Source organism: Aotus nancymaae, unplaced genomic scaffold (assembly GCF_030222135.1).
Source record: "Aotus nancymaae isolate 86718 unplaced genomic scaffold, 86718_ANA_hifiasm-v0.15.2.pri h1tg000041l, whole genome shotgun sequence".
NCBI lineage: Eukaryota > Metazoa > Chordata > Mammalia > Primates > Aotidae > Aotus > Aotus nancymaae.
Window position 1 is genome coordinate 33,596,936 of NW_026988455.1, and position 24,118 is coordinate 33,621,053.

The 24,118-nt window shown below is 40.7% G+C and overlaps 1 protein-coding gene across 5 annotated transcripts in view; it reads right to left on the reverse strand.

Moving 5' to 3' along the window:
* Positions 1 to 17,455: 17,455 nt before the first annotated feature.
* The window catches only part of TLE4 (TLE family member 4, transcriptional corepressor), a 148,736-nt gene continuing 142,073 nt past the window's right edge, over positions 17,456 to 24,118 (reverse strand). For all 5 annotated transcript variants that reach the window (XM_012464244.3, XM_012464243.3, XM_012464242.3 and 2 more), the window contains 5 exons: positions 23,681 to 23,928; positions 22,055 to 22,202; positions 21,610 to 21,760; positions 21,179 to 21,255; positions 17,456 to 19,187 (listed from right to left, as the gene is read on the reverse strand). In XM_012464244.3, coding sequence (XP_012319667.1) covers positions 19,080 to 19,187; positions 21,179 to 21,255; positions 21,610 to 21,760; positions 22,055 to 22,202; positions 23,681 to 23,928 — 732 coding nt within the window. In that variant the 3' untranslated portion in view covers positions 17,456 to 19,079. The remainder of the gene's footprint in view (positions 19,188 to 21,178; positions 21,256 to 21,609; positions 21,761 to 22,054; positions 22,203 to 23,680; positions 23,929 to 24,118) is intronic.

Below are 24,118 nucleotides of genomic sequence, written 5' to 3' on the forward strand. Positions count from 1 at the left end.
AAAGGTGGAGCAGCTGATTATGGGTGATGAAGCTCCAGTTGAGTAAACTGATCACACCACTTACTGGTTATGGACTCTGGGGCCATCACTTTGCTTCCCAGAGCCTCCACTTCCATGCATTTAAGCAGGGCTAGGCCCACCTAATAATTGTGTTACTGTGGGGCTTTGATAAAATGTTGTAAATGGGTAACCTACTCAGCAAATAATCATCCCTTTTCTTTTTTTCTTTTCATAAAATTTATTTTTCAAATTGACAAATTTTTTTTCTATTTATGGTGTATAACATGTATTGCAGAATGGCTAAATTGACTTTATAATGTATGTATTGCCTCATACACATCGTTTTTTGTGGTGAGAACACTTAAAATCTGTTCTCTTAGCAATTTTCAAGTATACGATACTATTATTAATTATAGTCAGAATGTTGCATAATCAGTCTCTTGAACCTCTCCTTTCTAATTGAAATATTGTACCCTTTGGCCAATATCTCTCAATCCTAGCATCACCCCCAGTGCCTGGTAACCATCATTCTACTCTCTGCTTCTATGAGTTCAACTGTTTTAGATTCCCTGTAAGTGAGATCATGTATTTGCCTTTCTGTGTCTCGCTTATTTCATTTAGCAGAATATCTTCCAGGTTAATCCATGTTGTTGCAAATGACAGGATTTCCTTCTTTTTAGAGCTGAATGGTATTTTACATCTATCTATCTATATATATGAATAAATAAAATGTGGTATATATATATAAATTGTATATATATATTTCATTTTAAATTATATATAATTTATATATATATAAATATATATATAATTTATTATATATACCACATTTTCTTTATTCATTCATTGTTCATGGGCACATAGATTGGTACCATTTCCTGGCTATCATGACTTATGTTGCAATGAACATAGGAGTGCTGACATGTCTTTGACATAATGATTTCATTTCCTTTGGATATATACCCAGCAGTGGGGTTGCTGAATCCTATGGTAGTTGTATTTTTTTTTTAAGGATTTCTTTTAGAGACAAGATTTGGCTATGTTGTCCAGGCTGGACTCAAACTTCCTAAGCTCAAGTGATCTTGCCACTTCAGCCTCCTCAGTTGCTGAGACTACAGGAATACACTACCACATGGTATTTTAAAAGTTTTAAGGAAACTTTACATTGTTTTCCATAGTGATTGTACTGTTATCTCTTTTCAAATATTATTTTTCTATCTCAATATAAATATCCCATGAGCCTTTCAAAATTTCCATAGGCCTATCATCTTATAAAATGACTACCGCCATCAAATAGGGAGGAAGAGGAAGAGAATGCTTGTCACTGGGGAGGATGAGTCATTGCTGAATAGCTATGGGCATTACAGAATTCCCTAGGCCTCCCTGATAGAACCCTGAGCCACTTGCCAGTCCCCAAGTCCTTACCCAGGCATGAGGATTTCTGCTACAGGAAATATCCCAAATCCTCAAGGAGCACATTCAGAGAATGGCTATTTGCTGGGCCCCTTTCTTCTGTCACTACTTGCTGGCTCATGAGAGCTGAGCTGTCCTGTCAAATACACACTAGCTTCCTTCACACACATGCAAAATCTCCAATGGAAGCTCCCCCTCTACGGCATGAACCAGATTCCTTCTATTTATAAGCAGCAGCCCAACAGGCAGGTTTCGTTCTGTAACTTGCAGTTCTCAGCAAGCTGCACCAGAATAGAGATGTGTTCATACTTTCCAGTCACCCAGATTGCCACTTCAAAAAGAGAGTGATAGACAAATACGCTGCAACCCGTTTATAACATTTTCCCATGTTTAACTTCCAAATTGGAGAGTCTTAAGCACAGTTGCCAAAAGCAATTTTTTTTTTTTTTTGAAATGCAATACTTTTTTTTTCTTGGTTTCTTAGTAAATGGTAACTGAATTTTTTCCCCCTACTGTTTCTTTTCAGAGGCCAAGAGTTTTTCACTCTTGGTCTGCAATACCCTGCCTGGGCTATCACCCAAATGGCTTTCACACTTAAAGTGAGAAAGAATTAAGTGCTTCTGCAATTGAAAAATGGTTCTGTCTGCCTTGGAGCCACAAAGCTCTCTTTACTGAACTATTGCTTTTAAGACTCCAAAGCTAAGTGTACCAATGAGCCTACGATGGTGCCAAGAAAGAAACTAGAGAATGAAGAAAATCCCATCACTTTTCTGGAGCACATCTGGGTGTATTCACCTAGTTTTTACTCCCAGATGTTTTGGAGGAGGGAATTTCACAGCTGTTCTCCGGTTTTCATACAGCGAGCCTAGTACAACCTCAAAGGTTGCCGTCTTGATATAATTTCCACGCAATAACAGTCTAAATTGGTTGTGGACTACATTTTCAAATTCAGTTGCTCAGAAGGAGATTCTTCACCTGTGCTTCGAGTAGAATGCAATATTGAACTTACTCTAATGGCAGGAAAAAGCAGGTAAGCTCATCTCCATTGATGATTTATCCTCTTCAGAGGACTAAACAAATCTCTTTACATCCCGAAAGTATATATTATCCTGTAATCTGTGTATGTCTTTTACAAAGCAGGCTTGCTAAGGGGAAGACATATTTGAATCAATTTGCCCTAAACACTTTCAAGCATTTTGCTAAACATGTACTTACCGTTATGCCCCTAAACAGAATGGCAATCTTCCACCTTCTAGCTAGCATTTAAGTACAGCCTTAGCTCTGTGAATGGTGGCCTAGCAAATCCTCCGGGAGTTTACCAATTTGCAAGAAGCTCTATTACGATGCTTTATTATCACGTTTTCTTTTCTAAAATGAACTGTAGATGTTCCAGTCATCATTTCCTTTAAGTGTTTTTTCTTACCGAACTTTGAAGCAAGGCTAACAGTGTTTTTCAAAAGCAATTTAAAAAATTCGACAGGGATCAGCAAGGAGACTAAAAACCAGTAAAAAGTAGAGAGATCTATATTTGAAACAGAGAAAGGGACAGCCCTGAAAATCATAGAGCAGTCAGTTTAGTTTTCATACCTGGAAAACACTAGAACAAATTATCAAAAAATCAATTTGCAAACACCCATAAGATCACAGAATACTAGGTAATAATCAACATTGCTTTGTGAAGAACAGTCTTGTCAGAACCATCTAATTTCCTTCTAAAACAGAGTGACAGGCCTAGTAGATCAGAGGGATTAAATAGATGTAACAGAGCTTGAATTTTACAAAGCTCTTGATTCTCTCTTCCATGACATGCTCATCAACAGATGACTTCAGACCAGAAGAAATTTGCTGTAAAGGTTTACTAAAAAGCAGAGCTCTCAGTGTTTCAGCAATTAATTGGCAGGTGGGGATTTGGATAGGAGGATATTTGGTGCGATACTACTTGGCACAGCAATGAGTGGTTCCTGGACACTTTGACATGCCCATCAGCCCCAAACATAGTCCTGGCACATGCTATGTCCTCAATTAACACTTGTTCAATGAAAGAATGATTAATCAGATAGCAACTGTTTGCTGAACTATCATGACTCTAAAATGAATGGATAGGCCAGGTGTGATGACTCACGCCTGTAATGCCAGCACTTTGGGAGGCCAATGTAGGTGGATCACCCAAGGTCAAGAGTTCAAGACCAGCCTGGCCAACATAGTGAAACCCTGTCTTTACTAAAAATACAAAAATTAGCCAGGCATGGTGGCAGATGTCTGTAATCACAGCTACTCAGAAGGCTGAGACAGAAGAATTGCTTGAACCTGGGAGGCAGAGGTGGCAATGAACCGAGATTGCACCACTGCGCTCCAGCCTGGGCAACAGAGGGAGACTTCATCTCCAAAAAAATAATAATAAAATAAAATAAAATAAGTGTATAGACCAGCATTTTGTGGAGGAGTATTTGTCCTTCCTCTATTGAAGAGCCAGCTCGCTACAGGCACTGGAGACTCTATTGGGTAAGGGATTTACATTGTTTGGGAAAGATTTAATTACAGATTACTTTGATGGGTTTTACAAATATGCAGAAATAATGGTGTGAAATTTATATTGGAGAAAACCAAATGACATAAACTCAAGCTTTGTAAAATGAAAATGAATGGTATATGAAATGTTGGTTAATTGAAAGGTATGCCATATCTTTAAGACATCTTGGAGTGAAAATTTTGAGAAAGGTCAGAGGATACGAGGAGCCAGCACATCAAAGTCAGAATCTCAAAGGCTTGGACACTTACCAGTTGTGTGACTTTGGAAAAGTTATTTAACTTTTCTCAAGCTTCTGTGTCCTTGCATGTATAATGGGCCTCCAAAATCCCATAGAGTTGAAGTCAGAAATGAGAGAGAATTCAGAAATATATGAAATATATGTATTTAGGTAACTAGACAGGTACCTCCCCCAGAGTCAGACATATTCACGTAATAAATACCAGATTCTCCACTTCCATTCACACCCGCATGTGAATTGGGTGATATTTATTACATGCCTACCATATGCCAACTGAATTTGGCTAAATCTTCCTCAAGAAAGTGACTTATCAGTAGATTCAGTGACACAGCTACCAAGTTCCTGTCTTCTGCCATCATTCTAAAGTCACGGATGGCTGTCTGCTTCTCATCCCCCATCCCAGTTTCCATAATTTAAACACCATATTGCATCTAGTATATGGCTTACCATGTGAAACAGCTAATTTTTCCTGTGAGTATCCAGGGGGTTGCCTGCCCAGTTGCTAGACCCTTCCCCTCCTCCCAGATGCATGGCTAGGCAATTTCTGGTATCTTCGACATCTGGGTCGCAGTCAAGTCATCTGAAGAGGACACCTGAGACAATCTAGGCCAATCACCAGCATCACAATCGACTATTCCATGGGTGGCCATCTGATCCTCCACACTTGGCCTTCAGAGTCTCTTCATAGAATTGTTTTTGAACTTGAACTCAGAGAATTTAAGAGGAATCAGCCTTTCCTTTGTTGATACAGTCTGTTGAACCAGTGGTGATATTTCCCACCATGAGAAAAAGGCATTCTGTAGTAAATACAAAAGACTGCTCAAAGAGCAGCAGATGAGTGTAAAGAGCACAACCTGGAAACCTTGGAACCCTGATTCCAATTGTTCCCAAGGCCCACCTGCATTCTTGCTCTTCTGTAACTTGTCTCTTCAAACATTTCAATTTCCCTAGCCAATCAACTATTTGTTTTTGCTTAAGTCTTTTCACGTTTGGTTTCTGTTATTTGTAACTAGATTAAAAAAAAAAAAATTCAATTAAAACCCCTTTTTTAAAAAAATCTTTGAACATACCCTGAAATATTTAGAGTAAAATGATAGAAACTGCATTGAGTCAAAGCTTATGCACATTAGGATGATTGAAACACATCCTGGTCTTTCAGGCCAGGCATGGTGGCTCACTTCTGTAATCCCAGCACTTTGGGAGGTTGAGGTGGGTGGATCACTTGAGGCCAGGAGTTAGAGACCAGCCTGGCCAACATAGCGAAACCCCATCTGCACTGGAAAAAATAATGCAAAAATTAGCCGGGTGTGGTGGTGCACATTTGCAATCCCAACTATTGGGAGGCTTAGGCACACACAAGAATCACTTGACCAGGAGGCGGAGGGTGCAGATCGTGCTACTGCACATCAGCCTAGGCAATAAAGTGTGACTCTGTCTTAAAAAAAAAAGCCTTTCAGGAAAGTTTTACCAATTTCAACTCTCATCTACAATATATGAGAACTGAGAATGTCTGTTATCCACTCTTCTCTAACACTGGATTAAAAATAATTGATGTGGCCAGTTTGATAGGTGAAAAATGCTATCTTGAATTTGTACTCATTCAATTATAAATTCTAATAACAGGCTGGGCGCAGTGGCTCACACCTGCAATCTCAGCACTTTGGGAGGCCCAGGCAAGTAGATCACTTGAGGTCAGAAGTTTGAGACCAGCTTGACCTACATAGTGAAAACCTGTCTCTACTAAAACACAAAAATTAGCTGGGCATGGTGGCAGGTGCCTGTAATCCCAGCTACTTGGGAGGCTGAGGCTGGAAGATCACTTGAACCCGGGAGGTGGAGGTTGCAGTGACCTGAGATTGCACCACTGCACTCCAGCCTGGGTGACAGAGCAAGACTCCCTCTCAAAAATAAATAAATAGGCCGGGCGCGGTGGCTCAAGCCTGTAATCCTAGCACTTTGGGAGGCCGAGGCGGGTGGATCACGAGGTCAAGAGATCGAGACCATCCTGGTCAACATGGTGAAACCCCGTCTCTACTAAAAATACAAAAAATTAGCTGGGCATGGTGGCGCGTGCCTGTAATCCCAGCTACTCAGGAGGCTGAGGCAGGAGAATTGCCTGAATCCGGGAGGCGGAGGTTGCGGTGAGTCGAGATCGTGCCATTGCACTCCAGCCTGGGTAACGAGCGAAACTCCGTCTCAAAAAAAAATAAATAAATAAATAAATAAATAAATAAATAATAATAAACAAATAAATTATAAGAACAGAAGTATTCATTTTTAATCTTTGATGAATAGTCCATTTGTGTTATTTGGTACATTTTACTATTAGTTTGTAAAAGCCACTTATACATAAAAATATTAAAACTTTGGTTGTCATATATGTTGCAAATATTTCATGCAGTTTTGTTATCTGCATGGTTGCTGTGCTCTTCCACATAACAGTCAGTTGAAGGTCAAATAAAGAACTATAATTCCCATACCTTTTTTCAGAAATAGTACTACAATTATTCTTTTAGTGAATTCTCCAAACCAATAACACCCACTGATTCTTAAGTATCATTGAATTATTTGAATATAATCAGAACATAATCAACACCTTAAAGTTTTCTTAACTATTTAAAACCTTAGATTCATTTAACCTTCCAGGGAAAAATGTTGCCGTTGTCCTAATAGAGTTGACCATTTTCGCATGGAGGGAAAGCTCAGGTACTATTAGCAGCTCTGCTCAATCTTGACATCTCTCCATCTGTCAATTTTTCTTCCTTCCTTCTGGCAGGTCAATTTCCTTGGTCCTTTCTTTTCTCCACTATAACTTAAGAGAGTCTTTTTCGTATAATTTACTTCTTAGATGTTAAAAAATCTGGCTGGGCACAGTGGCCCAGCACATTGGGAGGTCAGAGTGGGAGGATCAGTTGAGCCCATGAGTTCAAGACTAGCCTGGGCAACATGGCAAAATCCTGTCCCTACAAAAAATAGAAAAATTAGCCGGGTGTAATCATGAACACCTACAGTCCTAACTGCTTGGGAGGCTGAGGTGAGAAGCTTGATTGAGCCCAGGAGGTTAAGGCTGCAGTGAGCTGAGATTGCACCACTGCACTCCACCTTGGGCAACAGAGCGAGACCCTGTCTCAAAAAAAACCCAAAAAGAAAATAACTATTTAATCAGTCCCAAGAAGTTATAGTTACAAGACTACTAAAGTAACAGAAAAAAAATCTAAAATCCCTGCATATGGCTAGAAATGATTATAAGTGACCCTGAAATTCATTGTTGGCTTAGTAACAACTTGGAGGGAGATCAGAACCAAACGTGACAAAAAGAGACCTAGATGATGGATTTCTCTTTTACTGTTAGGGAAAAACATGTCAATGCGACCTGAATTACAGGTAACCTGTGTATTAGTTATCTATTGCCATGAAACAAATTACTTCAACACTTAGTATCTTAAAACAGCAAAAATTATCTCATAGTTTCTGTGAGTGAGAAATCCAGAAGCAGTTTAGCCAGGTGGTTGTGGTTCAGTGTTTCCAGTGAACTTGCAGTGCGTGAGCTGAGGCTGGAGGCTCCACTTCCAAGCTCGCTCACAGGGCAGTTGGCCAAGCTGAAGTTCCTCATCACAAGAGACTCTCCCCAGGATGCTCACAACAGGGCAGGTGGCTTCCCCAGAGTGAGTGGTGGCGGGGGGAAAGAAAGAGACAGCAAAGCCGAAACCGCAGTGTCTTTTATAATCTGGTATAACCTAATATACCATCACTTTTGCCACATCCCACTGGTGAACCAGCTCAGTCCTGGTACAATGGAGGAGGGCTGCACACAGAGGGGAGTCCCGAGGCGGGTTCGTTGGCAGCCACCGTTTTTTTTTTTTGAGATGGAGGAGTCTCACTCTGTCGCCCAGGCTAAAGTACAGTAGCATGATCTCGGTTCACTGCAACCTCTGCCTCCTGGGTTCAAGTGATTCTTCTGCCTCAGCATCCCAAGTAGCTGGGATTAAGGTGCCACCATGCCCAGCTAATTTTTGCATTTTTAGTAGAGATGGGGTTTCACCATGTTGGCCAGGCTGGTCTAGAATTCCTGACCTCAGGTAATCTGCCCACCCACCTCGGCCTCCCAAAGTGCTGGAATTATAGGCATGAGCCACCACACCTGGCCTGGCAGCCATTTTATAGGCTGGCAATTTATTTTAGCCCTGTTTTCTTTTCTCTTGGATGTGCCTATCTTAATTCTCAGGATTCTGTCCAAGCCTCTCCTCCCTTCACTACTTGTGTGTGGCCATCTCCTCCATCCCCATGGCAGTGTTTCTATGGAAATACAACTATCACCTCGGCATAGACGTTCTTCTCATGCCTCTAGACTTATATTTTCACTTTCATCTGAGACCTCTTCATGTCTATTCTCATGGTAAATGCCATACCCAATCCCTCTCTTATCTCAGAGGATGACACTGCCGGCCACTCAGCTGCCCAAGCCAGACACCTGGACCTAATGCTTGACTTTAATACAGGTGGCCATACACACCTGATGGTTTCTGTATTTACTTAGACATTGAAATACGGTCTTTCTTAGAAAGCATTACAGTAAAAACAGAATTTGCCTTTTTAAAAAGTTTACCCACCCCCAATCTGCATTGTAAAAGCTGTGCAACTTTTCTAACCAATCTGCTTGATCATTGCCACGTTTTATATGACAACTTTTATTCATATTAGTCAAGTTAATAGTTCCAGGAACAAATAGTCACTAAGGATGCTGTCTTAGCTTAGGAGGAATGAATCGGGGGAAGACCTCACATTTATTACCACCTCTGTGCCTGCCACTAGCATCGCATGGGTTTGTTATGTCCAAAGCAAGGGTGGAGGGAGCGAGGGGTCAGCTTTCCATTCTGACATCCGTCATATCTCCCTGGATTGTGGAGGTCTCAGGAAAGATTTTTCAGGAACTACAGATGAGTGGGATTATAGTTTTGCAACATCCTGAAAAGATGATCCCACTTAAAAATACCCACAGCTGCCCAATTCTCCTCTAGGGAGCCAATTATGCACTCGTCTAAATAGCTATGAATCCTGCAGTAGCTCTGGCAGCCCTTGTTTTTCACAGAAAAGCAATTCAGACAGTAACTTAACTGGTCCAAGTTCTATGATGAGATCTTAATTAAAACTCTACAGTCATCTCTCTGAATTCCCTGAGTTCTTGGCAATGCGGGGAGAGTCAGCCTTCCTTCTTTAATGCAGGTGTGTGACACTGAGCCCTCAGGCCACATAATCAGACTGTCCTCAAACTTGGCCAACAGATTAAAATGGCTTTGTGTACCCAGAATTGTGGCAATCAGGATTTCAAGCAACCTGTGTCCTTTGCCTTGAAGCCCATCAATCTATCCTGTGAAGAGGGCCTCCTGTTATCTTAGTGTAATTTTAACAGGACTGTAAACAATTATTTAACCACCATGGTTGGGCCTTTATGAGCTCATGAATCAAAACACACAAAAGTAATCAAGGAAAAGCTTCCCTTGTGTCCCATCTATCATACAAGAATGTTGGACATATTACAAAGAACTTTTTAAAAAAAGAAATAAAAAAAGGAAAAAAACAAGGCCAGAACAAAATGCACCATTTTCTCAAAAAAAAATTAACACAAAGTTGTGTGTGTTTTAAAAAGCTAACTACATTTTGAAGCTGTAGGAGAAAAAATAAAACTTGATTGGGACATCACCAATCAAAACATTTTAAAGATATTTTTGACAATACGTTTTTTGTTGATGTTTTCATTACCATTAAAATATACAGCGGCTGGGTGCAGTGGCTCACACCTGTAATCCCAGCGCTTTGGAAGGCCGAGGTGGGCAGATCGCCTGAGGTCAGGAGTTTGAGACCAGCCAGGCCAACGTGGCAAAACCCCCTCTCTACTAAAAATACAAAAATTAGCCAGGCATGGTAGTACCTGCCTGCAGTCCCAGCTACTTGGGAGGCTGAGGCAGGAGAATCGCTTGAAACTGGGAGTTGGAGGTTGCGTGAACCAAGATGGTGTCACTGCACTCCAGCCTGAGTAACAGAGTGAGACTCCATCTCAAAAAACAAATAATTAAATAATTAAATGAATATATATATACACACACACACACATACACAGCTTTTTGTTTTCTTGAGACAGATTCTTGCTCTTATTGCCCAGGCTGGAGTGCAATGGCATGATCTCGGCTCACTGCAACCTCTGCCTCCTGGGTTCAAGCGATTCTCCTGCCTCAGCCTCCTGAGCAGCTGAGATTACAGGTACTCGCCAACCACGCCTGGCTAATTTTGTGTATGTTTAGTAGCAATAAGGTGTCACCATATTGGCCAGGCTGGTCTTGAACTCCTGACTTCAGGTGATCCACCCAACTTGGCCTCCCAAAGTGTTGAGATTACAGGCATGAGCCACCACGCCTGGCCACACCCAGCTTTTAACGATGTCTCTCATCTAAAGATTAGATGAGTCACATATAAAATAGCATCAAATTAAAAACCAAGCTTCTCAGGGCCAAGGACACACTGTAACAAAGCCCATGCCTTACTTTTTTTTAGCCGAGGTGGGCTGATCACGAGGTCAAGAGATCGAGACCATCCTCGCCAACATGGTGAAACCCTGTCTCTACTAAAAAAATACAAAAGTTAGCTGGGCATGGTGGCACGTGCCTGTAATCCCAGCTACTCAAGAGGCTGAGGCAGGAGAATTGCTTGAACCCGGGAGGCAGAGGTTGCAGTGAGCCAAGATCACGCCACTGCACTCCAGCCTGGTGCCTGGCAACAGAGCAAGACTCTGTCTCAAAAAAAAAAAAAAAAAAGAAGTATGGATTATTTTCTTGGGCATAGTGAAAAAGTAATTTTTAGTGACTGATTAGAAGAGATGCAGAGAACATATGGAAGTACTACGTGGGAGTGAGACAATACAAAACAGGGAACCAAAAGAACATTCTAGATAGCATCCTCCCAGTCCCTGAGGACAAGAACACGTGCTGACGGTGGGCAGATGCTGAGACACCAGCTCTGGCATCAGAGCAAGCTTCTGTTATTGCCCCTTGATCAAGTCACTTAACCTCTGTGAATCTGATTCCTTATCTGCAGAATGAGTTCAAAAACATCAGTCCACTAACCCTTTCAATTCCAAAATAAAAAATTTAGAGAAATCAAGAAGTTTTTTCTTGATGCATCTGGGGACAAAACCAACCTAAACGGAGCTGTAGATGTTTATGGCCATTACTTGTAATACTCGACTGAACATGAACATTCAGATGCTTTGTCCCAGAAATACGAATGTGCTTCATTATGGGGTGCTGCTAAATGGGACATAGTTGGTGCACACACAGTCTGCATTCTTTGGCTGAGCGAGGTGGCTCAGGCCTCTAATCCCAGATTTTCGGAGGCCAAGGTGGGCGATCACTTGGGGCTAGGAGTTTGAGACCAGTCTGGTCAACACAGTGAAGCCTTGTCTCTACTAAAAATAGAAAAAAATAGCTGGGCGTGGTGGCAGGTGCCTGTAATCCCAGCTACTTGGGAGGCTGAGGAAAGAGAATCCCTTGAGTCTGGGAGGTGGAGGTTGCAGTGAGCCGAAATTTGCCACTGCACTCCAGCCTGAGCGACAGAGTGAGACTCTGTCTTAAAAAAATAAACAATAAAAACAATCTGCCTTCCTAAATACATATGGGCTCAAATATTTCCAGTGAGTTTTGAGAACCCACACCTTTATTTCACAGGGTAGTTGTGAGGGCAAAAATGAGGTTATGTGAATAAAGCATTTAGCATTGCAGCTGGCATGTGGAAAGTGATGAATCCATTTGTTTTATTAATAATGAAAATACTAATGAAAGCATAGCTGTTACAGAGCACAACCAAAAAATTGTTACCTTGACTTTCTACCATCAGGAAAGTTTATGGCACCTTTTGAAGGGGATTAAAAGTAGAAGAGAGTTCAATACGTTTCAGCATTTTTCAGTCAAAAAGTTTGTTTCAGTTTTTCAAGGAGTAAATGTCAGTTATCTAAAAAATTAAATAACATGGAATTTTTCACTTCCTGAAAACGTCGGATGATGGAGGTAAATTATGATGCGACAAACCCTCCCCACGAAAATAAGAACATTTTTAAAAATTTAAATGAAGAAACTTTGCAAGCTTGGACAACACCAGATTGCCTTATCTTATTCTCTCCTGCAGGTCTGTGGTCAGATTATAAATTTAATGAGTTCTGGAAACCTACTGGTATGAAATATGAAAAAGACACCACAACGCTGTGCTCTGTCATTTGTGCACAAGCAAATCTTTGGCAAGAAAAGTGCACATTCAGACACACAGACACACACACTGTGCAAATGCCGTGTGCTGAAGCTGGAAGAGCTGAGCTGGAAGTCTTGTTGCGAAGTCTCCTGCTCAAAGTCTATGCTGCATACAAAGCAGGATGTCTGCAAAGCACAAGCCAATCACCTCACCCGGAGCCTCTCAAGGTAAAAGCAAAGGTGACTAAAAAATGTGTAAGTCTACCCCTCAGGGATTGCAGTTAAATCCTTTCACTTTTAGTCAGCTTGAGTCACCACTAACCTTCTCATTAGGGGCACTTAATGCTTTGTTTTAAAGACCATCACTCAGGAACAAGTGTCTGCAAACAAGGCCTTTGTTCTCAAAGTAACCTTTACAACCTTCTTGTGCCCAGGGGGCTGTTCTTGCCTACACTAAAACCTGGATGCCTAAAGCTGCACAGGTGGTGGTGGGATTACCTTCAGCGTGGAAACCATAACTTTGAATTTCCTGGCTCAGCCATAAAACCTGAAATCACGTATCATTAACACTGATTGCCTACTCACAGGAAACATGAAAGGGGCTATGAATCTCTGGCGGAGATTTAAGAACAAGGTTTCAGTTGACTTCTTCAATTACTCCAGAAACAAAGCGTTGTTTTCACTTATCTGGGAAGGACTGACTGACTTCTGAGAGGGATGTGTTATTCTTGGTAACAGGCTTCCCTGCACTTGGTACATTACTCAGAGTTGACCATAACAGGTGTTTAAGTGAACAGGTATTTGTTTAAACTCAATTCTTCTAGGGCAAGGGTGCCCAACTGAAGATCTTCAAGTAATGGGAAGGCTCACTGCTTCCTTGTGGTGCATCCTGCTAGTATGTCTTCCAGCCCCTGTACTGCTCACCCCTCGAGGAGGAAGGGCACAAGCTCGATCTGACAGTCTTCTTTCTTGGAGCCCTCATGATCACAATGCCTGCATTTCACCCTTGACTCAGTTTCCACCACTCACTCATTCTCCTGCAACTTCCTAGCAGCCTGGGAATAAAAATTTCCCTAGCTCAACTCATACTTTCTGCCACATAAGATAGAGCCAGGGTACCAAGTATGGTAATTCCTCTTAGAAGAGGCAGTGGAGGTGTCTAGTAAAGAATGGGCAATGGCCAACTGCTCCTTAGGTCTAGGAAGAAATACAGGGCCATCCAGAAACACTAGGACCTGAGTTTCGTTAGATCTGACCTAAACAGAGTCCCAGAATTTTGCTGCCTAAATTCTCAAAACTCAACTACTTCACAAGTACCTTCATGTGTTTATTTGGCTAGACCCAAGCCAAATAAAATGTGACATTTATGAGAGTTTAAATCTTCTTCCAAAATAACCTTCCCAAAGTTCTCATCACCCCACAGGGTGAAGTTAATGGGCTCCCTGCCTAAGGCAGTCAGATGCCAAGGGTCACACACACAGGGGACATCTATTCACACACGAGTGGGTATCTGCATTGTACGTACCACATTGAGTCCACAGTGGGCACACACAGCACAGGAACGAAGAACACAATTTGTGATTGATTTCAGGAGTTTCAAGAGGCTCTGTGATGCTGAAACCAGAAGCCAGTTAATTTGTGTGAAACTGAGGAACAGAGAGCAATGAAATGGAAGTGTCTTGAACCCTTCATTTCCATTTCTGTTCCAACCTGCCACGCTAGACATAGTATAGAATTCTGGACCACAAGCCAGAAGCCTTGAGCTTGTACCCCCAGGAGATACGGATTTGGGTAAACACCTTTCTCCTCTGATCCTTGGTGCTCTTGTGTGGAAATTCAGGATTCTAGTGTCCACCCTGGCCAGGCCTGCAGTGAGATCAAATGGGACAACTTTCATGAAAACACTTGTGCTCATCATTTTACTCTGGACTAAAGGCAACCCTGTGGGGAACTCTCTGCAGGCCAAATACCTGAAGTCTTAGCTGAGAATTTTCTTTCCCTGAAGACTGGTAAACTAGAGCCTCTCCTGTGAATTCCTATATGGGACCCACAAGATTCTGTCACCGGCTGCCAGATATTCAAACTCAACTAAAATGGAAATAGCTTATCAGGCAAGAGTTCTACCTTATGATAGCATCGCTCTTAAAATGCTCTAATACATGAGAGGTTTTCTAATGTGCTCGGGTCATCAAAAATAAGCAATTTCCATTGTTAGTTCTGAATGAAGTTGGAACCAAAAGACAAATAAATGCAGTTAGCTCAAAAGAATGGGGTGGTTACAAGCTGCTGCCCCAGTGAGAAATTGCTGGGCGCAGAACCCTAGAGCTTGTTGAATGCCTCTCTGCAATTTGCAGCAGCTAGGTAGCTTTGGATAGAACATGAGCGTCGAAGAATATCAAAGAGGTACTGACATCTTCATAATTTCATAATTGCTTACTCAATGCTAGTCACAAAATCTCAGAACAAATTTCCATGAAACTGTCAAAAATATCAATTGAAAAATACCTTAACTTGGACACTTTGCTTCTGGGACAGCACAACTGCAAAACTGTCCAGATTGAGGCACGTCCAGAAGTGGATGAGGTGACAGTTGAGGATATGTTCACGAGGCTATAGCATGCGCACAGCACCTCTATCCAGAATGCTACCTCTGGCTGAAGAACGTCAATTTCCCCTGCTTTTGGCTGCAGGAACCCAGAATTTCATGGCTGTGTGTGATGGTTTGAAACCAAGTTTCTGGATATCCCAAGGCTGTGTAATTCCAACCACCTGCAGGTATTCTGAGGCTGCAGCTAAGGTTCCAACATACACTGTTTAGGACAAGGCTGGATCATGTGCAGCTCAGTCTATGAAGCCATATTGCTGAAAAGTGGCCCAAAGTGTGGTGTGTATCCATAAGTACTCTAAGGTCTTAGAATCTGTCACTCTCCGTTTGATCCGCCAGTCTTAGGAAGGTCATGGTGGCTTCTTTACTCTGGGTTTCCCTGGAGTGTCTTTAGAGTTCTGCTCTCTTCTCTCATTGAGAATAGGCTTTCCCTGGTGCAGGGTGATTTCTATCTTTGTTGTTCTTCAGATTCTGCAAGACCACATTTGAAGCAAAACTATGGTAAACCTAAGAACCAAGTTTAAGCAAAAAACATTATAATTACGATATCAAGAACATCAAGACTCTGTGCACATCAAGCCAGGACTGAGATTTACATATAGACATAAATATTTAATCTGATATGTTAGCAATGACAGGAAATAGATGCCCACTTATTTCAAAAAGTTACATCTATGCTTTCATCTCAGTTTTTTATTCCATCCAACAGCCAACGTTTTGGATTTCTCTAAAGATAACTAAAGGCAACACAGACTTGACCCATCAGATACCCAACAGGAATTCCAACCCCTTGAGGCAGGCACTTGCTCCTTCTAGAGGTGTAAACACACTGTCCATACGTCACACTTTTTGTGCCAAAGTTATCTTACTCCAAAGCTCTCTCATCTTTTAAACATTTTAAATAAGGATACACATGACTTAGTGGAGGAATAGTTTAGGAAGAACTTCTATGCTCACTACCCTCCTAATCTGCCCAATTCAGCAAACATTACTACTATATAAATCTGGTACTAAGCTGGGCACTAGAGGAGAAAGCTGACACAACCCCTGCTGTGGGGAAGGGGATGCAGTGTTTCATGTGAGGAGGGGAATCCAAGCTCTCGGTGAAGGCCAGGTGATGCTGCTGTCCACACCCTGGGATTGCCACTCTATGAGGGATCGCCAGCTTCCCTCCAAGGCCACCCATAGCTCAGATGTTATTAGGACAATGTGTGGTCCACTGTGTCAGTCCACACGGCCAACTCTGCTCTGTGCCTTACCTGGTAACTACCTCCCTCTTTCTCCAGATGCTACGTCTTCCAGTGTGCACAGGCATACTCGATGCATTAGTACCTTCCTCAGACTCGCTTTTCCCTTAGGCTTTCTAAATCTTTGGACCATACAGGCACACAAGCTGTAAAAAACCTGAGATAACGTGTAGGTGGCTAATATTGTATGTATATATTATATATACATTATACATATGCCAGTACAGTGCTCTGTACATAGCAGATATTGAATATTATTCCTTCCCAGTCCAACATAAACTTCATCTTACCTAGGAACACACCTTTGAAGATGATCACTTACCCTGATTTTCTATGGTTTTAAAATTTTCAGCCAGCCTTGACTGACTTCTGCGTCATCGTTTGATGTTAACAACACATATAGCATCACACTGGCAGTGCGGCTTCCAGACTAATTGATGAATACTGATCTGTACTTAACTCAGTAACTGAAGAGTCAGTATCTTTTACAGATGACCCCTCCAGACTACTGTGGGGCTTCTAACCCTCCCACTTAATAGAACCTTAGAATATAGGATTTTTAAAGTCCCAGGACTTTAGAATTCTTAAACTCCTCCTTATACTGAATCTTCATACACCCAACCAGTAGCAGCCAAGAAGCCTGGTGTAAAGACATTAGTGTGTTATGCTAGAAATGCTTCCCAAACTCAAATGGCTGGCAATGGTCTATATGGGCTAACTTAAAGGTGGTGTTGATGTGTGCATTCCAATATGGTATAGCCATTAGCCACATGTGGCTACTTGACACTTGAAATTTAGTTTGTGTGGTAAATTGGATTTCTAGTTTTATTTAATTTTAATGAAGTTAAAAGAGCCACAAATGGCTAGGGTAACTGTATTGAACGGCATAGCTCTAAAGCATCAGGGGTTTGAGGGACATGATAACCTTTTGACAGGCAGTATTTTTATAAATCAAAGTAGTACTCAATTGGCACCAACTGGTCACTGTTAACTTCCATCACCTATCCTTTTTAGCTCCTCTCAAGAAAAAACCAAAACAAAAATAGCAACAATGAAAAAAACCCACATTACTTTAACAACAGTCTCCCTTGAAAAAAACTAGGCATTTTTAATATACAGGAGTGGCACAGCCAAATATAAAAAATAAACTAATGTCATCAAGACAAAGAATTAGAAAAATAAGCATACTAGAAGTTATTTATGTTTAATGCTTAAAAGTCTGAATGCACAAACAATCTACCATTATAGAAGTACTGTTGGTCAATACAATGCATTAGAACTATGTACAATGCACAGTTTAGTATCAAAATCTTTCTACACTGTAGAGTTTTACGAAACTGTTAATGACATCAAACACTAAGCACTTAAGACACCATTTTTTTTTCTGCTACCACATTAGGAACGTCAATGGACAGTCCATTTCAACTTGCAGCATCCATCCATTTCTAGTATGAAATTAAGTAATTTTCTACTTATACAATAAAGTATATCTACACGGTTCTTTTGATTTTGATCCATAGCAGCAAAGGCACTGTACATCAGCAGATCCACAGACTTAAAAGATTTTTAAAGCATTCAAACAAAAAATAATAATAAAAAAAGAAGTCACATATTATAGTTTAACAGCAACAACAACAACATAAAAGATAACACAATGTTTCTGGCACAATGGCACAGCCTGTGTCCATTTCAGGGACATCCAACTAAGACATGGAAAGAACCGGAGGTAAAGAAAGCAAGTCCTCATCCCAGGAGAGTCCGTTCTTTGTGTTTTTCAGAGGGAGGTCTCTGCAAACCCTCCTCTGCTGTCCTTGTTTTGTAAAAGACTTGACTTGCACAGCAGTGGGAGTCCTCCCCATAACTGTGCAGCTCCCAAAGAGCATGCCACAAAATAACCCATAATTTCTCATAACAAAACTGACTAAAGATATATATATATATGTATATATGTACATATATACATATATATATATATATATCCTTTTGCAAAGAAACGTGGCAAAAATATCCAGAAGGGATTAAGTTCTCTCTTTGAGGCCAAATTTAATTTGTTCATCTGTCTATAATACAATAAAAAAGGGAACTAAAAACATATTACAAAGATACTTGTCAACAAGTCAAAAAAAGAGTCCAATAACTTTGATTGAATATAATCTAAAGCTATAGATATATTGGTTAACGTTGTCTAAATAGACCCAAATGAGTATGAGTTGGCCTGTTGGGTTCTAATTGTTCAGCCAAATTTCCAAAGGTCTTTAAAAGATGTAGAAAACAAAAACAAAAAACCTAGTAACAACACAGCAACATATTGCTTCCATGTGTAATTATACATTTCACATCTCTATACAGTCATTAGTCTACACTTAGTGACATTTTAAATCAATTATTTTAAACCTTCCTTTCCCCCACTTTGCCAAAAAAAGCGGGGGAGGGGTATCAAATACAACGCACCTTCATTATCAATGCAGGAGCAGACAGCTTTATTTAGTCAGTCATTGTTAGAAAGCCTTCTTTAAACAAAATAAATATATTACAGATATAATACATAATTAAAGATTCTGTTCACTGTTAGGTATGCTTATTCCATGTTCTTCCAAGTAGACAGCTGAAGATTTGGTATCACAGGTTTTCAATGACTATTCACAATTCAATAGCAAGTGGGAAGTGAGGTTAAGAAAGGGGTTTAAACTCCACAACTGCAATGAGTATCTGAAATCCTTGGTTTTAGATGCGGGGATAGGGGGTGAACAAAAAGGATGACAGAGCAAAGTGCTACAAGGAGGAGGAGTCCAGTCTGCGTGAAGATTTGTCCTCAATAAATAACTTCATAAACTGTGGCCTTCTTATCCCCAGAGCCAGTGACAATGTATTTGTCATCCACAGAGATGTCACAGCTAAGCACCGATGAGGATTCTTTGGACTAGGAAAGAAACATATCATCAGAAATGTTAAATACTGAAAGAAAACCCCATGAGTATGGAGGACTTGGAATAAATGCAAATGCTTAATGTGCTCCTTGACCAAACAGGAGCCCCAGTCAAGGAAAGGTGGTCATGGACAGAGCTGCTTTTTTTTCTTTTTAAAATGAGATAGAGTCTCCCTCAGTCGCCCAGGCCAGAATGCAGTGGTGTGATCATGGCTCACTGCATGCAGCCTCAACCTTCTGAGCTTGAGCGATCCTCCCACCTTAGGACTACAACATTGGTGTGTCCCATCATACCTAATTTTTTTAACTTTTTTTGTAGAGACAGGGTCTCACTAAGTCGCCCAGGCTGGTCTTGAACTCCTGGGCTCAAGCGATCCTCCTGCCTTGGCCTCCCAAATTATGCCTCAGATTACAGGCATGAGCCACCATGGCACTTTCTCAAAATGGCAGAGCTGGATTGGATCCACCCTTGCTAACACCTCACCAGGTCAGTCAGGAGGCTTCTGCCCTGGGGACATCAGGTAAACAGGCAAGCCAATGGTATGAGCACCTCTGCAGGCAAAGCAAGACCTTATTTCAAATCCTATTCTACAGTTAAGAAGGAGGGTGTTACTGACATGAAAAACCCTCAACTTTAAACACATGGCTTGGAGGAGTTAGGTTGAGCTGTGGAACACTGTGCGGGTCACTTAACCGGTCGGTACCTCAGCTTCCTTAAAACAGCAAAACAGGTAGACGTTTTACCTGTCTACCACCTCAGAGGGATGCAGCAGAGTTCAGTGAGATCAGATAAGAGAAATGGCACTGAAAACACTACATTAAAAAAAAAAAACAAAGAATGTAAAAATATTCCTAGTAAAAAGCCTAATGTTCCCACTGTAAAAATGTATTTGCAAGAAGGGAGAGGTTCAACAGTTGCAAAAGAAAAAAACGTACCATAGAGTTTTGTATACCATATTCAACTATGGTATGAAGGATTCAATGTTAACTTTTAACTAAATTGTGCTCATTTAAAATGAAAACAACACAGGATTTTAACCAGGAGTCTGAATACTTGAAATACTTAAAGACATAGTACTAATGCTTACTATAAAAGATGTACTCTAATTTTTAAAAAATTTTTAAAAAAGTACAGTTGAGACTATCTAACAATTGGTAATCCATGATATGAAAAATGCTGTATTAAAGTATAAGCTTCTTGACTGTAGCAATGGGCTTTTTGTGTCCTACTGATTATCTTGCATAGTATTTTGGATTTGATGGAATTAATCTACTTTATGATGACTTAGTATCACTTGGTCAAGAAAACTGCAAGTCTATTATATTACTTCTAAAAAAGAATACTAGAAAATAACATCCTAAATATAGAAGGTTAATAAAGGCAAGTCTTTCAACTTGCCTATGAAATTCTCACATACCAGTAGGAGAGGAGGAGAGAGTGTGTGTGCACATGTGCATGTGTGTGTACTATGTCTATAATTTGGTCCTTCTACAAATAATTTCACAAGCTATACAAAGTTCCACTGAGTCAATAGGAAGAATAAAAGTTTATAAAACTGATCTTTTATCAAACTGTTCCATAACACTCCTCTTTGGAAAAAATAAAATCAAAAAACTAATACTACTTAACAAGAGTATATTTAAAAGCAAAATGTTTGACTTTAAAATTAAAAATTAAAAAAGACATACATGTACAAAATTCTCAGAATACATAAAACCTCTACTCCAAAAAGGGATTGAGGATGAAGAAACAGTGAGCAGTGAATCAGGCACAGTGCTGGCTCTGAGCTCAGAACACGGGGGACTATCCCCAGCTCCATGGCTTGTGCTGTGACACCCTCCCCTTGGACAGTTTCCTTCTCTGTACGATGTGAATAATACTAGCTCTGCCCTCCCAGGATACTTCTGCACATTATTAATCTGAGAGAATGTGCAGAGAGTTTGAGTAAACAAACATAAGTGGTAGTTAACAAGTTCCACGTTACCTGGAATATACTGGCCCCATAAGGTGTTCTCCAGGCATTCAGAAGGTTGTCCTTTCCAGTGCTTACAAACCATTTGCCTACAGGTAAAGGGTTTTGAAAAAGGCATGTTTGTGTTACTTTTTCAGACACCAAGATCTGCTTTACAGAACATCAAACTATTCACAGAAAACTCACCCATTTGTAAAAAAATAACTTTCTTTCATGTCAAAAATAAAGCCTGTCTTTTTGGATTTAATGAGTCATTAATCCTTAAGGCTAAAGTGGATTAATGCCAGAAAATTACACGATGTTGGAGAAGCAGGCATGTAACAAGAAGTAATAGAATTCTGAAGAGGGGCATAGTAATGAACTCAAGGGTCCAATTTGGAAATAAAAACATAGGAAGGGGGCAGAAGCAATTCTTGCTGAATGGACAAAAGGTGCTTGCTTACCACAGTGGGCAAACTTGAGCGACAGCACACAGCTCTCGTGAAGATGTAGTTGGTATTTGTCTGGCTTGGTTACATGCAAAACTTCCACATTGCTGTTCTCCATCCCCACTGCCAGCCACTCTCCAGTTGGGCAGTAGCCCAGAGAAAAGATCTAGAATTAAAACAGGTGATGGTGACAGTGGCCACAGCGGACATGCTTTTTCTTATCTGGAAGGTACTATCCCTTCTGCAGATACTACTTAAATTATGAAGAGAATCAAGATAATTTGAATTGTACAGGGGAAAACCAAAGTCAAATGGGTAATTTCAAAGTAATGAGTCCCCAAAGTGATTAATCCAGAGTCAAAAGTGACATCATCACATGCCAAGTGAACTGCCTCTTCTTTCAGCAGGTAATATGTTCCATAAAACCATACCTTTAAAATGCCTCAGCCACAGATTATACCTGGGAGGTGAAGTCGTGCTGCTGCAGCTGCCGCCCCTCGCGCAGGTCCCAGGACCTGACCGTGTTGTCCAAACCGCCCGTCCAGAGCTTGGTGCCATCATTAGAAATGTCAATACAGCTGGCTCCGTCTGTGTGGCCCTGGAATTGCCTGAAAATGTCAAAATGGAGGAAAAGGGCTTGAAAAGAGTTCAACTCAATTTAGAATTCCTTGATGATTTAATTTCAATGCAGGCCTTATTTATAGATTTCATTTTGTTTTATTATGGTTTCTAATTATTCAAAGTAATGACAAAACATATACAAAGAGATGAAAGTTTAACTAAAATGCCAAATCTCCTGTACTTTTTGCTCGGTTTTGAATACTTAGGAATTCGTCAAATTACTTTTACATGAAAACATGATTGATATTACCAATGGAAAAAAAAAATCTCTAACTGAAATTAACAAAAGAAAACATGCCTACACATCTATGAACTAATCAAAGATATATTCTGAGACCTACTCTATCACTATGATATGAAGGAAAGAGAGAATTTAATTTTCCCTTTTAGAAAGGACTGGAGATGGCACAGGGAGCCACAGAACTAGTCCTGCCAGTGAGCAGCAATGTGCCTGTGGGCAGCTGTGCAAGACAGAAAGCAAGGCTCTCCAGTCAGGCACCTGGCAAGACACTCAGTGTGAATGACTGGCCCCGGAGTCACTCATTGCAAAAACGTACCAAGGTCACTGGGAGAAAAAAGGGTTAGAAGCTGCTTCTCATAAGAGCCTGTCTGATAAGCAACAAAAGTGATGATTTACTTTGTTTTGGAATCTATAGGTTTCAGTCCTTTGAAGTAACAGATAGTAAAGCCCTGTTCTTTTTACACACCTGACTTGTAGTTACGTCTGATCACAACCTTTTCATACCCTTTAGCTGATCATTCTGCTTCCTTGCTAATATCTTAGGTATTGACATCTAGAGACTCGTTTCGGAGCTTTTCACATCTACTAACACCAAATCCCTCCCATCTCATTTGTAAAGTTATGTCTATCCAACCTCAAAGGTGGGACAATGGATCAACTAGACCGTTTCAGAGTGAGTTGCACCCAATATAGTGCATACGCCCATGGGAGTTGCTAAATAGCTGCTGAAGGAATGAACCTGTTAGATGTCTATGGCACTCAAGACAGTACCATACACTGTGAATCTTCTCAATGAGGCTCTATCAGCAACAATGGTTTGTTAGCAAGCACAGATGGCAAATTACAGATGTCTAATGAGCTCATGAGGTCATGGAAACCTTATGTACATTAATTATGTCAAACTGACCTTATTTTGTTAAAACAAATTGGTGATGCTTTAGTATAATGTCAAACAAAAAAACCTCATTTTATGAAGCTCAAGTAGTACAGAAAACAAGATTTTTACACTGATACTTTGTTTTAATATCTTAAAATGGACCTGTTCTGAACAATTTTTGGTAAGATAACTGTATCTCATCTCTTCTCTCTCTCTCTCTCTCACACACACACATACACATACACGCGCGCACACACACACACACACACACACCCATACCTACATACACAGCACATTGGCACAATCGGCTCCTTCTCACAGCCTGGTAATGGATCCTGCTAACCTACCTCACCAAGGTCTGGTTGTGCAGATCCCACACAGCAATGTTGCCGTCGCTGCAGCATGAGAAGCAGACCTTGGAATCAGGGCTGATGGCCAGAGCGTAGCAGGCAGGGGCCGAGGACGTCAGCTCCGCCTTGATGCGTGGGGTTGGAGCTGCCAGGTCCCAAATGGACAAAGTACTGGCTTCTCCTCCAACAATTAGGGTGCGACCATCAGGGAGCAATCTGCAGGAACGGATGTAGTTATCCCTGTTCTGTAGAGACAAAAACCATCAAGAGATTACTCATGAGGAAAGGAAAACAGCATTAACATGAGAGCAGAAATCCATAAAAGTATTGTGTTCCCTCCTGGTTTAATGAGCCATTTATACTTATGACAATGATAAAGTGTATTAATGCTAGAAAATTACATGAAATTAGGGAAGTACTTAAACTTGATCTACA